This window comes from Falco rusticolus, chromosome 1, assembly GCF_015220075.1.
Source record: "Falco rusticolus isolate bFalRus1 chromosome 1, bFalRus1.pri, whole genome shotgun sequence".
Lineage (NCBI taxonomy): Eukaryota > Metazoa > Chordata > Aves > Falconiformes > Falconidae > Falco > Falco rusticolus.
In genome coordinates, this window is record NC_051187.1 from 90690263 (window position 1) to 90708562 (window position 18300).

Consider the following 18300-nt stretch of genomic DNA (forward strand, 5'->3'; position numbering starts at 1 on the left):
CCGTGCAATGCCACAGGAGGGTCTCAAGTACAAGTGACTTAAATACACTAGCTAACACTAACATTTTCAGACTTAAATGCTGACATCAGTAGGAGATGTGGGTGTGCCTATGAAAATTAGGCAGCCTATATTAACATAAGTAACACCAATGTAAATACCTAGCTTTGGACATAGGGTGGGTTCTATTTCTTAGAAGACTAAAGGTCTTCTTTAATTAACTCAAGTCATGAACCCATATTGGAAAAGAATTATTATCTTGCATTTTAAAGAAGACTTTTTCAAAACCTATAAAAGTAGTCTGTAGCAAAGGTGGATATAGATTCTTCTGCCAAAAGAACTGATAATTAATTTTAATGTCAGTCTTGTTGTTCTTTTAATAACTGTTCTGTGTTTAAAGCCTGTCCACATAGCTCCATACCTATTAATCTGATGTCTATGTACTGCAGAGGGAGGGGGGAAGTCTGAGAAAAACTGAAGGTCAAATCTTTGAAGCTATGTTTGAGTTACAGTAGCTTTTCCTGTTCAATGATGTGTAACTTTCAATTCCTACCAAAAGAGTGGGAGACAAGGAATTAGAAATTAAAACTCAATGTATCAATCAAAGCTGTTCATCCTACTTTAATATGCTATTCACATTCTGGCTGTTGATAAAATTAGATGTGACTAATCACAGTACTCCGTTTAGTGAAATACACTCTGATTGGTTTTGTAATTGAAAACTATTGGCATAAAATGGAAAGGTCAGCTTAAATGGCATTAGACAGAGATGATCATCTGTTTGTCCAATTTCAAAGGGTTTGGGTCAGAGGAAAAAAATTAGGTCATTTTTTAATTTGAAAGAGTTCATTAAAACCTCTCATAACTCTTCCCTCCTTCCACTGTTGTTCCTATTTTCCCACTTGGGGAAGAGTTTCTGCGCATATCTGAATTCTTTAAATATGCTTTTGCTGCTAGGGGAAAAATCAGCATTCATTCATGCACATGCTGAAGTACAAGACCTGTTAGATCATCTTCCTAGTAGTCTGGTGATTTTAAGTATATGAATCCTATTGAACTTCAGTATCTTTTCAGGTTTGACATAACTTAATCTTCATTGCCTTAATTATGTATAAACATTTAAGTAATTTGTCCACTTTAATTAAGAGAATTCACTGTTGCTTCATAAAATAGTGTGAGGTAGGGTTTGAAGTATGAAGTGTATGAATGCACAACATGGGTATGTTGTTGCTATTTTATTGTCAGTCAGACAGAGAGGGAAAAAGCATGTTACAATAAATAATCTTTCTTATTTTCAGGAAATGGTCACCTGCAGTTACTTGTCTTAGTTCTTTTTCCAGGTAGTAGTAATGCTTCTTGTTGGTTTGTTTGGGTTCTTTTAATAAGCAGTTTATACTTGCTATTCTTAGTCTTACCCAATTGCTAACAAACTAATGTTGTTCTCTTCAAAGTTTCATATACTCCCAGGGTCAGCAACAAGAGCTGAGAAGAATTTTAAAAAATAAGAGCATTTAGTCTAGAGGAGAGAATAATTTTCATGTCCATGAAATGTAGCTGCTGGAAAGGAAATATGTTCTTCCTGTCCCTGGTGAAAAGAACAAAGAAATAAAAGGCTTAAATTATGGCAAGTAATACAGGTTAGATGAAAGGGGAAGTTATCTAATTGCAAAAATAATGAAGTATTGAAGTAGATTGCCTTGAGAGATTGTGCAGTCTCTGCTACTGGAGGTCTGCAAGGGCATATTAGTTAGACACTTCAGGGAAGTGATTTAGGCATACCCAGTTCTGATTGGAGGTGGGAAAAGATTGTATCTCAAAGGACCTTCCAGATACATTTTTATGATTCTGTGCCTGGAATCACTAGCAAGACTGCTGTTGGCCTTAGTAAACCTGTAATGGGTTCACACAAAGCACAGAAATTCTCATGCTTCCAAAGACCTTGGAAGAGGTCTCCTTATCAGCTTTGTATTGTCTTGAGAAGGCTGAAGAAGAATGTAAACCTGTCGGCTACGTTTAATCAGCTTGCTTTCTGCAGCAGTCTGTGGAGTTTGTTTGAAAGTCTCTTAAACTATGGAAATTACTATCCAATGCCCTCATAAACAAAGAATTCTTCTAGAGATCAAGTAATGATACATTTGCTGCAGCATCAGAAGCCTACAGATACGAGTTGGCACTTGCATTTGGGCAGGTTAGTTTGATTCAAGGTCTTTAAAGTGCAAGATAATTCTTTTCCAATGTGGCATCATTACTTTAGTTAATTAAACAGTAGGGTTTTTTCTTTAATCCAGTGTAACCTAAACTGCAAATTCCAAAATTAGGTATTAATGATGCATTTAATTGGTATGTTTTAATACCAGTTCTTGAACTGATGGATGTTTTTGCAGGAAGGGACTTCTAGTAGGAGTAGTATTACTTTCCGTGCTTTGTGGGGTTTTTTTTATAGAAGTTTACTTTTTAATATAGATAGTCTGGAGTATTTGTGAATAGATTAGCACTGTGTGACACGCAGCAAGACAGTAAGGTTTTTTCCTCCTCCATATGGGCATTGGCAAAAGCTTGAGTATTCTGCAAATCAGTGCCCTTGGAACATGAATTCTGTTGTGTCATGGATCAGCACAAACTTCAAAAATACTATTTAAACAAATCAGTGTTTTCTTTCTGCTGTTTGTAAAAATGTTCAGACAATTACATAAAATAAAAAGTTACTCTTTCACCTGTGTGCAGAGGCTGTCTTACAGTATGGCAGCTTATCTGTAGAGATCGGAATGTAAAGCTCATCAAAACTCTAATTTAGAAATCTATTACTTTTCTATTGTAACAATTACAATATGTACTTATAGAAGTCTATTAGCTTTTGCAAATACTCGAGTGGCCAAATTAATTTTTATCTTATACTGCAGTCAAAAATATGGAATATGCTATACCATTGCTGCAGAAACTGATTTTTTTGTAGCAGATTTTTTATTTAGTGCTAAAACATGCTGGGTAGCAAGTTTGGCTGGAGTTAGCTTCTTCATCTGACCTTTCTCTTACAATGTTTCTATTACAACAGAATATGCCCAAAAAAATCCATTTCTATTGAAAGTATTGGTCAGCTTATGTTATCTTAAAAAAAGCAATAATAAAGGGTAGCTATATTTTTTTCTAATATTACTGGGTCTGCTGGGTAACTGGTATCAAATATACTGCAAAGCTGTAATCAGCTGTACTACAGAGATTTGAAGAAATCTTCAGAGATCATTTTTTTATAAGTAATAGGTGCACCAAAGGAGGAAAAAAAAATGGAATATGCTTATGAAATTGTTGTTTTCTCATGCAACAACAAATAAGTTGCAATTTTCTCATTAGTGATAATCTAATTGTAGTGATCATGCTGTACTGTTTTTAAAATGTGTTCAGTAATCTGTGAATGTTACCTAAGAGAGGATGTGCTTTTATTAAAAATTCAAAGGCAAGTTACTTTAAATGTAATTTAGCATAAGACAATATGATTGTTAATCACCATTGAACAGATTTGTCAAAATGAGAAATTATTTCCTGCTTAAAAGACCTGACATTTGAATCCTACAAAAGCACTTTTTGTCTTGAGTTGGTGCAATGGCCAATCTAAAACCATGTGATTCTTAGCATAGTGAAAATCTAAAGACATTATTCTAAACTTGAGGAAAAATGGGTAATCTGAAAAGTCTGTTAACAACAAGCACTATTACAACTTCATTATTCATCCTTGCAATATTGCAAACTGGCAATCATCAAAAAATGGATCAGTCCCAAAACTGTAAATAAATTTCTCTCTGGGTTTTGGTTGGTTGGGTTTTTTTGCTTTTTAAATTAAATAAAAAAAATTAAATTAGCAAAATTAGCATGGTAAAAAAAGACCCAGAAAGTTATATAATAAATTCTTTCAGGAGTAACTAAAAATCATTGTTTATAGTGTTCATCCAGTGGCTTATATAAAGACCCGTGCTGGTTCAAAAAATAACCAGTAGCCATGCTGGCAAAAATCCTGCCAGGTCTCTTCAAACCCTTTTAATGTCTTTTGATGTAAAAAATAATTTCTGAAAAAGCCAGTCATTAATGTGTAGTATTAATAAAACATGAGTATGATGTAAAACTTCCTGAAAACGAATAGTGAAGTATGGATACAGGCTCCTTCTGCAAGCTTACCCTATTGCGCTGGCAAAGCACTCCTGAGCTGAAGGAAAAGACTGTAGAGGAATGAAGGCAGTGGGTTGATTAGCGTTGATAACATGCAGCTGTGGCCTTGCTGCAGAGGCAGTGGGTTGACTGACATGGATGATGTGCAGCTGTAGCTCCTTCCCGCTGAGGGTTGTGGGAGAGGGGGTCAGATGGAGGAGGAGCAGTGTGGTCTGACCTCTGGAAGAAGGAGGAACAGAATGGACAGTAGAATCTGACTGATGGTAAGAGCCTTGTTGCAGCCTACTAGTTTGTTTTTGCTGCAACAATGGTGCCCCATGTGAGGCTGACTGAGTTGGACTCAGACTATGACAACCGGCGCCCAACGTAGCTGAGACAAGTGGGAGAGCCTGCGACCCGTAACAGACACCATGAGAGGTGAGCCATTGACAACTAATCGATATGGGTGCATTGCAATATTTCTTGTCCATCTTAACTCAAATTGCAACTTTTGGTGCCCAGCGTGGATGGGGACTATTTAATATGAGTGCAGAAGAAGAAAATTCTCTGTTAACGATGCTTATAGATATATTTGAAAAACGAAGCATAAAGTATAACAAGAGGGCAATAAGAACTTTGCTAGGATGGTGCAAAGTAAATGATGCGTTAGTTGCGCCGAATAAAGTCACATGCGTTCAGACATGGCAAAACACTGGAAAATTACTTTCTGAGGCTTTCTCGAGGGGCGATAAAATTGCAACAACATCGCTAACAACATGGAGATTAGTTTTAGACTTACCAGAACGATTAAAAGTGGACAGGGAGACAAATTCTATATTTGCAATGCTTATGGATATATTTGAAAAAAGAGGTGTAAAATATAATGTAACGGCAATAAGAATTCTGCTAGTGTGGTGTAAATGTATGATTTGCTAGTTATGGTGAAAAAGGTTTTCAGCATTCAGACATGGCGAAGCGTTGGAAAGGTACTTCTTGAGGCTGCCTCGTGGGGAGACAAAATTGCTACAGCGTTGTTAACAACATGGAGATTGATCATAGATTTTTCTAGAACAGTCAGAAGTGGACAGAGAGATAAACCCTGTATTATCAATGCTAATCAACCCACTGCCTTCATTCCTCTACAAAAGACCTGGAGTAGCAGCACTTTGTCAGTGTGTGTTTTGGTTTATTTGGATCTGTCATAGACACTTGTGTTACTTGAGTTTGATTTCATTTCACCAAGCTGGAATTCAGAGAAGTTAAAACATTAGGAAAAGATTGGTTTAGGTGATTTAGTTATTGAACAAATCTGTCAGCAGCTTAGACCAGCAGGCAGAAAGAGATGGGAGTTGCTTGCCCTGAGGAATCATTTTTATTATCATTTCAGTTTATACCCTTCCTCCTGTCCCACAGGCAGTTGAAGTTGTGTCATTTAGGAAGCCAAGATTCACTGCCAGACTTCATAGGTCACCTTTGGCAATTCATGGTGGTTCAGAATCAACAGATGTTGAATCCAAACTCCTTTGGAATTCCGTGCATTTTATACCTTGTCTGTGGAACTAGTAAAACCCTTGTCCCCCTCCAAAGGGACCAGAGCATCTGTGTTACAGGGAGAAGCTGAGGGAGCTGGATCTATGTAGTCTTATCAAGACAAAGTATTTAAACCCAGTGGGTATAAATACCTGACTGCAGGGGGTAAAAAAAATAAAGCCAGACCTTTCTCAGTGGTGGCAAGGGAAAAGGTGAAAGGCAATGGGCACTGACTGAAATACAGAAGAATCCATGTATGCATACTGTAATGTGCCCAGGATAACCACTTGGTGCTATTCTGCCCCGCTCTGCTGTATTCTTTTGGGGATTTAGAATACTTTTTGCCTGTGTTACCCAAGTCGTTTGTAGCAGTCAGGAAATACAAATGTCAACAACATCAAGGTGATAATGGATGTTTTGGAAATACTAGAAGTTAAATGAGAAATAATTTTTTGAGGATAGTTTCAACATACATAAGAGTTGCAAAGCACAGGAATTTCCATGGGGTATCACTTGATATAGTCAACATAATAGGATTCCATGAACTCTTTTCCTGATAACTTGCAAAATGTGTGTGTTTAAAATTCTACATCATGAATGGCAGTGCATACTGCAAGCTTTTAGTTCGTGAGTGATGGATGCAAGACAGCATCTGTGCTAAAGAATCTTTTACTGTTCTTATACCAATATATATTATTAAACATCTCTAATCTTCCATAATTTGACATGATAAATCACAACTTCCCAGCATGGAAATGCATCCTTACAGAATTGTCATTCACCCAATGCTCAAGCACTCATACACTGGGTCAATAGGAAATTGCGATGTTTTTAAAACCTGTTTTAATTTAGTTTTTTCTGCAGTTTTGTTACTTCAACAATATAACTGTAGTGCAGCAATAACAGGTTTTATACCTGTCTATAAAAATCTCAGTAATGAGAAGCTTGGGGAGCTTGGCATTTTCAAAATAACATTATTAACAGCTTTAGTCTGGAATTGATGGCATGATGCTACTGGGTTGTCCATGATGATCTAGAAAATAAAAGCACAGAAAGCCTGAAAGTGTTTCAAAAATGAAATAACCTTGAGTCTCTCAGATGGCGCAGACTAAATCAAGTACTGCCCTTTTTTGATGTGCCGGGCTAATTATTTCTAGTAATGTAAATGTCAGTGCAGTGAACGCTTATTTGCTGTGGCATAACAAATAAATGGCACATGAAATCTGAGCATATGAAGAATTCATCATGTCCTCAACTCTCTATTATATTGCTTCAAGGTAAAGATTTGGAAAATAATTCAGGTTTTTATTTTTAAAAATGTTGTAAAGTACTTAAAGTAAAAATAAAATTAAAAGGCAGTAGTTATATCTGAATGTATTCTGTTTTTTTCCTTCTTTTTAAAAGATAATAGGCTTTAGAGCCTTTACCACCTTCTCTTGAGAGCAAATAGTAGTTCTCTACATTTTACTGAACAACGTTTTCTTCATCCTCAGCATCTTCCAACCTAATGAGGGTATCCAGATCTACAGCAACCATTTCTTTGAAGTATGTAGGAGGGTGGCATTGTAGGATGAGGTCCCTCAAGTGTCCCTCCAGCTCTCTCATCTCTCCACTTCTCCCTGGGCATCTTTTGTATGTCCCTCAAGTGCTACCCCAATGGGCAGTGGTTTTGGTGTAGCCAGCATCTGGCCAGCAGCAGCACAGGACTGACCGGAACACTCAGTGAATGGCATCAAGAGGTGGGTGCCCTGGGTGGGCAGGGTGGCTGCTGCCCACCCATCCCCCACAGCCTACCACTGCACTCGCTGCAGCCACTGCTTCCCTCCTAGAGGGATAGCATCCCAGAGAAGGACCCTGAAAAACACGTAGCCTGGGGGTTCAAAACTATCAGCTTTCAAAACTATCAAAACTTTCAGGTGTTGCAATGCCTGCCCCTGACATCTTAAGGAAAGATCGTGGTGGAGCCAAATTACTAGGTGGAATAGTTTCATTTTATGATGGTGAGGACTTCACAGGCGTTTAAGGCCTGTATTGCACCTATTTGCTCAGCATTACTACTTGTACACTGATCTCTGTTCTATTTGGCAATTCAGATATGAGACCTTTTTTGTTTGTTAGTCTAATACTGAAGAGCAATAGGAAAGGAGGGCTATGCAGGTGTCGCTCAGAAGCTTAAACATAAAGGCATAGAGATGAGACTGTGCGATGTTTGGATTTTATACCCTTTCTATAGAACAGACTGCCTTATATCAAGCACATTCTTAGGGAAAATAATATTTTGGTTTTCATCTCATATTCTTAGCCAGTCCCTGCACCAGAATAGAGTTTGCTTGTGTTTGGAGGTGGGAGAGCACTTGAATTCAGATTTGTAATACTGTAATATTGCTGTAATGTAATGCTGTAATACTAACGTTTCACTTGAATGGTCTTGGGCTAAAATTTAGCATAAACAGAGTAAGGAGAAATCATTCAAAATTAGTCTTCATGACCATTCCAACTCTTGGGGAAGAAGCTTCATGAGAATGTCTGTCTTCCTATGTTTGTGATAATACCAGAACAGAAATACAGGAAATGGGCATGTTGTGATTTTGCAGCAGACTTATAATAAACATATGATAGAATATCCAGTGACATCACTCTTTAAGAAGTGATCCATAAATTTATTCTGATGAAGAAATGGATTTAATTGCTTTAGTGGGGAATCTTGTATTTAAAAACAAAGGAAAATCAAAGGCTGGCTGTTTTTGTGCTTGTCTTGAAGTATCTGTGAAGGTGTCTAATTCAGTACTTTACCATCTTTTTTCCTTTTTTTACCACATTTTTTCCTGAGCAGGAAGAAGTGATTATTGCTAAAATTTTCTGAATTAATTACTTCCTAAAATTCATTTTTAAAATGGAAATTATTATGCTGATCAGAATATGATGCTTTGTTAATGTACTGTTATGGTTTAACCACAACTGGCAACTAAGCACTACATAGCTGCTCACTTGCTACCCGTTGTTGGGATAGGGGAGAGGATCAGAAGGGTTAAAGTGAGAAAACTCAAGGGTTGAGATAAAGACAGTTTAATAGGTAATGCAAAATCCAAGTGCACAATCAAAGCAAAACAAGGAATTCATTCTTCCCATGGGCAGGCAGGTGTTCCGCCATCGGAAGGGCTCCATCAAACGTGGCGGTTACTTGAGCAAATGCCATGACTCCAAATATGTCCCCACTTCCCTTCTCCTCCCTCCCACTTTATATGCTAAGCACGATGCTACGTGGTCTGAAATATCTCGTGGGTTATTTTGGGCCATCTGTCCCAGCTGTGTCCCCCCCCAAGCTCCTTGTGCCCCCCAGCCTACTCATAGGTGGGTGGGTGAGAGGCAGAAAAGGTCTCGACTGTGCAAGCGCTGATCAGCGATAACGAAAACATCCCTGTATTATCAACACTGTTTTCTGCACTAATGCAAAGTATAGCTGCATATCAGCTACTAAGAAGAAAATTAACTCTGTCCCAGCCAAAACAAGCATATGCAGTATTTGATTGTATATTGTTGTTCAGTAAAATAACCCTAGAGCTAGTGAGAAGATCCTCAGGCTCAAAGTGAATCTGTAATTATCACTTCTTTTTTTTTTTTTTAGAAAGGTGCATTTCCATTAATACATCATCTTCCTTTGCTTGAGTCCCCTTTAATTGTCTGCCTCTGCAGAGTGAAATTAAAAATAAATGAGTTAGTCAATGAAGACAATTGTTTCTGAGTTCAAGCTTTCAAATGTCACAGCAGAGAAGCTTTTTTATCCCCTCTGAGGGATCTAATAGTCTGTGGGTGAGTTTTTGATAATTATACTATTTTGGGGGCTTATCATATTCTCTGTAATTGAACCAGATGTTGAGTCTTCTCTAGAGGACAAGGATCTTCTGAGTCTGTGTAGTACTGTATCAGTCTTGCATCCCAAAAGATTTGAGGTTAATGTGAAAATGAAATAGTAAGGCAGATGCTGTATGTAATGTTGCTGTAGGTGGGTAATCCCTTTTAGACAGAAACACTTAAAAATGTGCAACTCACAGCTTCATACTATCTGTAACAAATGGTTGGATGATAAATTGTTGTAGGATTTTTTTGACAGTCAGTCAAAATCCAGCTCTTTGTATGCAGAGTTATATTTGGTGTTATAATAGTGCTGCTATTATAAAAATAGTTCTCAAGTTCAAGAGACTAAGGGCTGTAGAGGCAGACTGTGGTATTTGTGGGTGACGTAGAAATGTTTTGGAAGGGAAAACCTTGAGTATATTTCAGTTAACCAGCTGTGCTGGTTTCTTATTCCTATATATTGTTATATCACTAAAGCATACATATAAGCATTGCTTTCCTGTTATGGTGAGGTACTTGAGGGGGTGGGGGTGCCTGAGCCTTCTTTTCTCCTACCTTGGTTTCCCCTGGAAAGAATCCCTAGTGCATGTTTTGGAAGGAACCATAATTTTCTCTAGTCATGCTTCTGCATTTCTTAGGCCATCACGTATACCAAAAGATTATTATTGCACATGTCGAACTAACTCTTCACACCAATCTTGCAGTGTTCATACTACTTAAATACATGAGAACCCAGAATGTGGAAATAATGAACATGTATTCTCTAGAATACTCTGTCTGTGATAATTTGCTTAGCCACAGGTTAATAATCCTTAATAAATTTTTATTTTATGGGCTGGAACCCAAGCTTATTTGATTATATGTTTAAATGTCTAAACCCAATTTTGTGCTGAAGTCATAGGGTATTTTATAGCACGAATATAGCTTTTGGTCTAGCTGCTCATACGTTACCCCTAAAATGAAGAATTCCTGTTGTTGCCGCCTTTAGCACTTCTACTTATGCAGTGTGGTTAATTTTATTTCAGCTTAGCACATCAACTTATGGTCAGATATGTGTTCCGCAAAAATTCAGAATCGGGATCTGTTAGCATATTCCATCTTGTGAAGTGACTTCGTATTCATCTGCTCAGAACATGTCTTTCTGAGATTGACCATAGAGGTGAGGATGTGGTTTCTGAGCTTTCTTGTGTGTACTTACCAATAGCAGCACTATCTTGGTTGGTATTATTATCTAGCCATTACACCAGTCATAGCCTGTGTATAACAAAACCAGAGGTTTTTTTCTCATTTGATGCAAAATACTGTAAATTATCGGTGTATCCAAAAAGACAGAGAACTGAGAAAGAAAAGCAGAGAGTATGTAGGGGGAAGACAAGGTTAGATTAAGACTGTTTTGTTTGTTTTTTTCTTTTCCTTCCTTTGCTTACTTTCCAGCTAGAGATGCTTTAGAAACAGGGGCTCTTCCAGTCATCATCATCTGGAAGAATGAAGCATGTTTAGCATACTTAGAGTTTTACAATGGAGCCTTTTAGCAGTTTTAAAACATTCCAGAAACTCTGCTTTAAGGTCTCTCAAAATGCAATTTGTTTACCCTTAGGCAGAAGTGAAATGGAGGAACCAGTTTTCTCAAGTGCTTTTGTATCTTGTTAGACATGTAGCAACATCAAAAAGAAAAAAAAACCTTCAGTTGCTGACAAGGGAGATATTTAGTTGAGGGACTGAAGGCAGTCCTGATTTCTTCAGAGCTATAGAATTTCCACTGCAAAACTCTTTCCGGAGTGTTTGACTGAAACTCTACATCCCTTCTTAAGCCCTGCTTCACGCCCACTGCAGAAGTAAAACCAATGTGTCCACAGGGAGAATTTCATGAAGTCTAGTCCCTCAAAAGGCCAGAGTGTTTGGTCCCCATTGAGATTATACTGTCTGAATAGCAATCCTTTTACTAGACTAATTTTAGTGAATGTATTTAACTAGATTATGCTTGCAAGAGGGCATCCTGGTACATGAGACTTGTAAATGTTATCAGGTACAGTAACTACGAGTAATTAATATTTTTTTTTTAAGTAATGGCATCAAAATGCAAATAGGCAACAGGAAACCAGCTGTAAACTCTACTACTCAGCTTTCTTTCTGTGTGTGGCAAACTTGCCATTTAAATCGCTACTTTTAGGGAACAAAGCCAGCACAGGAATAAAGGGTCACAAAAGTAAAGTTTGTGCTGCTTTTGATAGCTGTGATTTTTTGGGACTGAGAGGTTCACACCAGCTATACCCATATTGACAAGGGATAGGAATTTAGCTGATCTGTCTGGCCCTGACTTTTAAATAGCCAGTTAGTGCTTCAGAGTGGATTATTTTATGACTTTGGGTTCAATAATCACGCTTAACGCTGTTGCAGTCTCCATAGTACCTTGTGCTTCTGACTTTTAACAAACGAGCTACTTCAGATCACTATTGGAACATTACTATTATTTGAATTCAAGAATTATTGAAATTAATGACTTCATTTCAAGGACATGAAAAGTTAGATATTTTGATAACATGAAATACTTTTATCAGGGTATCTTCAGTTTTTCTTCAGTTTTTCCAGGTTTGAACCTCTGGCTTGTATGATATTAAAACAACGCAACGGAGTCTTTTCTTGGAATACAACTGCAAAAGTTTTAGTAATGGAAGAAACACAGGTTGGATTACACTTCGGTGATATGTAACATAACGTACCTTTAACATTAAAACTAAAAAAAGTAGGTAATGCTGGAAGAATGTGATGGCTTTGACTCAGTATCACAGGGATTTATTGGAGAGCACTAGCTCACAACACTTTGCCCTGAATATCCAACGTTATCAGAAACATCAGCTGACCCAAAGCAGAGATTTTCTGCATAGATCTATGTCAGCTAGGATTTCTAGCATCCTTTGCCCAAAGGTAACCAGCCATGCCTGGCATTACTCGCTTCTTGCTTACAATCTGAAAGCCTTCAAACCCCTGTTTTAAGGATGGCTTAGCTATCAGATCCACATCATATAGCCTGGCAAACACATGTCTCTCCTGAAAAGAGAAACCCTAACTGAAAATGCTGGGGCAGCTTCACTCGAAGCCACCATCTCCCAGCTTTGTGGTGCCAGTAGTGTAAAATCAGTAAAAGATGGGTGAGTCCAATATTCATTTGGTTTACATACTTGAAGTTCAGAGCATTGTTCTTACATACGCACAAGATTTTTTTAGAGCTTTCAATATTGCCTAGTAGAAGACTGATGAAATGTTGCTTTCCTGGAACTGCTTTTCAAGTTTGTTTTCACATATACTTTGATAACTACATTTGTAACATCCATTAGACATATACCCTTCATTCTGGGTAACTTACCGGTTCAAACCTAGAATTAACAGAACTAGAATTTTCATGTTACTCCTAAGTAGCACTGAATCGCTTCCTCACTTTCTTCAGCACAGATGTGGTAGATTGTCTCCTTTGTTTATCAAAATTTTCTCCATTTCTTTTACCATATTTTTTTGTAAATTAAGTATTTAGGAAAAGGCTATATTTATTTGAAAACTTATGCAGCTTTGTACTACTTCCTATGCATCCAAATTTTGTCTACTTCTAATACTAGTTTTCTATTTTATTTTTTATAAAAAACACCAGCATTTCGCAGAAAAAAATGACAAGAAAAGCTCTAGAAAGGTAAAATTGCTTAGAAGGGAAAAGTGGTTCTTAGCTTTACCTGAGAATTTAGAGTCTGGAAAGGGGAAGTCAATTTACCAACTTTGTGTTGCATGGGGGCTTTTTTGCTGGGTACTTTTTGAGGGGATGGGTTTGTTTGGGTTTCTTTCCCCCTTATCTTTTACAAAATAAAAGATCTACAGGATTTGAAAGTGTTTTGAGGGTCTCTTTGCTCTGTGCATCTGATGCAGTAAGCCTGGCCATGTGTGAATAGCAGTAGCTCATCGTTAGCTATCAAAAAAAAAAAAGCCCGAAAAAAACCCACCACCAAAAAAAACCCAACCAACCCCAAAAAAACACCAACCCCAAAAATCAAGGGGAACACTGAAAGGTGCTTAGTAACTATAACTCCAGCTTTGCACAAGTGGTAGTTTATGGAAAAAAATCAAGTACTTCATGAATTGAAGGATGAGACATTTTTGAAACCTGATTAATTTTAGTCGTCCATTTAACTTCCATGAGCTTCTTGCCAAGCAGTGATAGCAGGACACTGATGGAAAGAAATGTTAAGTACAAATTGTTTGACATACTTCGATTAATTGTTTGTCAAGAAATAAATTAATGGTTTTCTTACACTGTTTAGAAAAATAGCTTCATTTAAGTTTCAGTATTTGCATTGGATACACTGAATGTTTTATTGGCTTCTGCTGTATATTAAGTGTTCTTCTGTAATAATGCAAGCCATGTATGTATGTATATATTTATTTGTTTGTTTGCTGTTTTCACAGACACTTCCATTGGGGCTGGGAGATGGACAGCTCTTTACCTGGACTGATGGCTTGAAAAGGAAGGACTGGCATGATTATGAAAGCATTCAAAAAGATGCTATGCGTTCAGGTATACATAAGTTCAGAGCAAATTGAAATGGTTTATTCATTCTTTCTTCATATTGTTATGGGGGTTTATTTGAGTCAGCTGAAAAGCATTCATAACAGCCTTTTTTTGATTACAGCACTTCACAAGGACATGTTGTTCTGAAACGAGGGGTCAGACCAAGCACAAATACCTTATCTCTGAAAACAGCCAAGCAAAAATACAAATAATGGGTCATGTTAATAGCTATATAATGATTGTACAAGGAAATGGGCAAAAATATTAACAAAATATTTTTCATGTTGAGATGAGTTGTTATACTGTGACCAGATATAAGCAAAAGTGTTGGTTTCCAAAGGAACATGTGTTACAATTGAAGCTGAGCTGTCCTTAAATCAGTGGATAAAACCCGAGTCCGGTACCTGTAACTGCTAAGAACATCCAAGGTTATGTTAGAAAGAAACTTTGACCCTTTTACCATTGTCAAACTCCAATCCTTTAGTCCTGCTAAAGCTACTTCACTTCATTCTGACAGTCTAAAATTATTCGAAAATGGGAGCAAATTGTATTTGCAGATACTGTAACAAGGTATCCTTCAGTGTAAGTAATGTAATTTTAATGTACCTCACATGCTGTATGCCATGTGTGCGAAGAAAGGTTTGTGTTCCTCTGTCATCAGAGCATGTTCACATTTGAATCTTTCTTTCATAGTATAATTTACAACTATTCAATGTAAGATGAATTAAATTAAAAGGAAGGAAGAGTAACAGCAGTTGAATTGCACCTTAATCAGTGTCTGAAAGTCATTATTTTACAAAGGCCAATCTAATATTATAAAATAAATCATGCTGTCTTGATTCCGCTGTCGGAAGACAGCCAACACCTCCCCCAAAATACCTCTATAACTGAATCCAGTTGACAGATTCATAAGACTTGGTAAGTACTTAATTTTGCAGGGGCCTGAACCAGTAAAATATTGCAAGTGTAGGTTCATTTTATAAACCATTTTTCCCTGTCTTTGGAATCTTTTTGATCACTAACTAAAAAAATTATCCTTCCCTCCCACATGTGCTTTGGAGGAAAAAAAGTGGGGAGAGGGAGGAAGTTACTCTAGGCATCTTAGAAGTTGTCAGATCAATGTTAATTGTGTTCCAAATTGCTAAGTGTAAAATGACAAATATCTAAGAGAGAATGTACAAAATAGAAACAGCATGTATGTAGAAACATACACATATGTAACGAATATCAACACGAATGTGATAGCTAACATGTTACTTGGTTAAATGGACCTTTTTGAGGCATGTGGACTGATGCTCTGGCAATGTACTTTTGATTCCTAAAAATGTAGTATGGACCCCATATGTTTTGAAAAATAAACAGTAATACTTATGGTTGTCTGATGGATAGCTATAGAATTACCAATTTAATGCAAGTCATTGCATGGAGTCGACTAAGAAGTTAGCAAAACATGTTATGTAGCTTTGTAATTCCCAGTCCTACTCCTAACATAACTCCAGTAGAATGCCCTAGTACGTGAATATTTTTTCCAATAAACTTCTATTCTTGGTAATAATAATAATCATACTTAAAATATTCTAAGTTATTTATGTTTTTATTGACTTCCTTGTGATACTATTTGCTGAGTTTGACCACTTAATAAATCTTTTGAATGATTTCTATCATTATTATTCATTAGATTAAATTGACTTTTAATGATTTTTTTTCTTTGAAAATCACAATATAGTAATACCAATGCAAAGCTAGATTATTTCAGTGCACTCCTTTGGGACATACTATGTAATTTCTGTCCCTAATAACAAATCAAAATATAGCTGAAATCAACTTTTAGTTTAAAATCAATCTGAAGGTATGAAATAACAACACTGAAAGGGCTTCTCGGGACATTTCAGGAAAGGCAGCCAATGCTCATTACACAGAAAAGAAGAAAGGAGTGAAGTCTTTTTTGAATTTAGTTTAGCTGTATATCTGTAAGGCTTACAATTTCCTAAGTGCTGGGACTGTGAATTTCATAAATCTAATTAAGGTGAGGTGCTGGTTTCTCTATGGCTAGCTGCACCAAATTAAAATCAATGTTCCTGAATTTGAGTGGTCTCTCCTCAGTGGGAATCGTTCAATTACTTTAAAGCTAAAGAGAAAAGCCATTTGCAAGATATGCAGAAAAATAATACTATTTCTATTTATTTCAAGTGTTCTAGCTTTTTTTTTTTTTTTTTTTGCTTTACAATTACACATGGTCTTGCATATAAATGTCGAAGTGAGTTCAGGTTACTTTTGGTTTTGTGGGTCTTTGTTGGACCACCTGGAGTTCAAATGTATGTTTGTGGTGTTTTTACCATTAGTTCACATTCTGTTCACATGATGAAGGTGCTTGAGAACAACTGAAGTGAATGGTGGAGTGGCAAGGCTTTACATCTAGCCAAAACGTTATTAATATTTGAAGACTCTTGCAGAGACAAAGGCTTCAATAACTGGTACTGCTTTTTGAGCTTCTCATTTATATGCAATTTGCTTATGCTGTAGATCCTTCCAAGGTCAGTTTCCTTCAGCTGGAATTATTTGCTGAAGTCCTTTTGAGGGGAAAACAGGGAAAACACCCTTGTGGGCTTCCCACTAGACAAAACAAAGGATAGTACGGATGCAATCACACCGTAACTGCTGCTTTAGTGTCACTGTTCCGTCAGTGAGGTTCTGAATCTGTCGGGTGTCCAGTTGTGCTGCACACACAAGTTGTTTAACATCCTTTGATAGCTTTGAGTCCCACTCTGTAGGATATCATTTTTACAGCAGAATACACATCAAATAGCAGCTACACTTGTAATCTAAAGACCTATGATATGTTTCCATGGTGGGTATTTCTTGGGATGAGGTACTTACTTTTGGAAAATACATATCTTTTGTTTTAAGAAGGAGAAGCACATCTGAAGTTGTTTCACATAGTAAAGTCCAGGCAAGCGTCTTCAAATGTGTGTAAGATTACATCTGGACTTGGACATCGTCGTCATTTTTTAATGCCTTTGTGGATTGTTGCTCCGTTCTCACTGCAGAAGCAATGTACTCTTACTGGAGATATATATATATATATGCGTGTATATGTGTCTGTGTGTGTAGATATATATTATATGTATATATATATTATGAAATTACAGAAAGAGGGAAGCTCCTCAAGGAGTAAGATGTCACAGGTGACATGACTTGTAATTAAGACAGCAGTATGGGAGTCTATAAAATTAAATTTCCAGTTTTCTCACAGGTATTTCATCTTCTCTGTGACTTGATTTCTTGGAAGGAGATAAGACTTTCTGGCTCTGTTAAGAATGTTGTAGGATAATGTTTCTTACTGGTGGAGATAATGCAAAGCAGTCTTTGAAGTCATAATTCCATAATAGCCATATTTTTTTCTGTACCCTTGTAAAAAATCTTAAATTAGCATGTGATATGGGACTACACTGCTGTCAGTTTTGCTCATAACAGCAAGGTCCAGTGTTCTACACACAGGTTTCTCTTCAAATACTGCCATGGTCTCACTGATACTCTTGCCCACAGATGCACAGAACAGCAGTTAGCTCCTATACCTATAAACAGCTGTATCTTGTGTAAGAGAATACCTACCGTACAGCCACCACTGAAAGGAAATTATCATCCAGTCTGCTTGTATTTTCCTCTCTGACTGCAAACAATATGTCATTTTGATTTAGGGAAAAAAAACCCACAAACCCACAACCAAATCACCCAGCTCTATAACCAATAACTTGCATTTTTTAAAGTTTACTGGACACACAGATGGGTTAAAAATTCCTCATTTACAGATCTGCACATACAGTTGCCATGTGAGCAATTCCTTCATCTCCAGAAATGATGATGCAATACCACCAAAATGGTTATAATTTAATAAATTATTTCTTAGTAGTCAAATACAATGTTAGTGAAACAGATAATTCATACCATCCCAGTTAAGTCATTTTCTTGCAAAGTGACTTGGGAATCCACAGATTACTTGTGAAGTATCTTCTGCTGTGAATAAAAAGACTGAAGTGGTCCTAGATAGATACAGAAAGAAATTAATGTACATGATACTGGTAAAAGTATTATTTAGTCAGTGAAGGTAGATGGAATGCCCAACCTTTCTTAAAGAAATTATGTATGGATCTTTGCTGAAGAAAAACCCCAAAATACGAAATTGAAAGTATCATGATGTTTAGTCCTGAATCCAAATAAGACATCCCATT

At 36.9% G+C, this 18300-nt stretch overlaps 1 protein-coding gene across 1 annotated transcript in view; it reads left to right on the forward strand.

Moving 5' to 3' along the window:
• The window catches only part of GALNTL6 (polypeptide N-acetylgalactosaminyltransferase like 6), a 478352-nt gene that overhangs the window by 157581 nt on the left and 302471 nt on the right, over positions 1–18300 (forward strand). The window contains exon 2 of the mRNA XM_037389745.1: positions 13969–14077. Coding sequence (XP_037245642.1) covers positions 13969–14077 — 109 coding nt within the window. The remainder of the gene's footprint in view (positions 1–13968; positions 14078–18300) is intronic.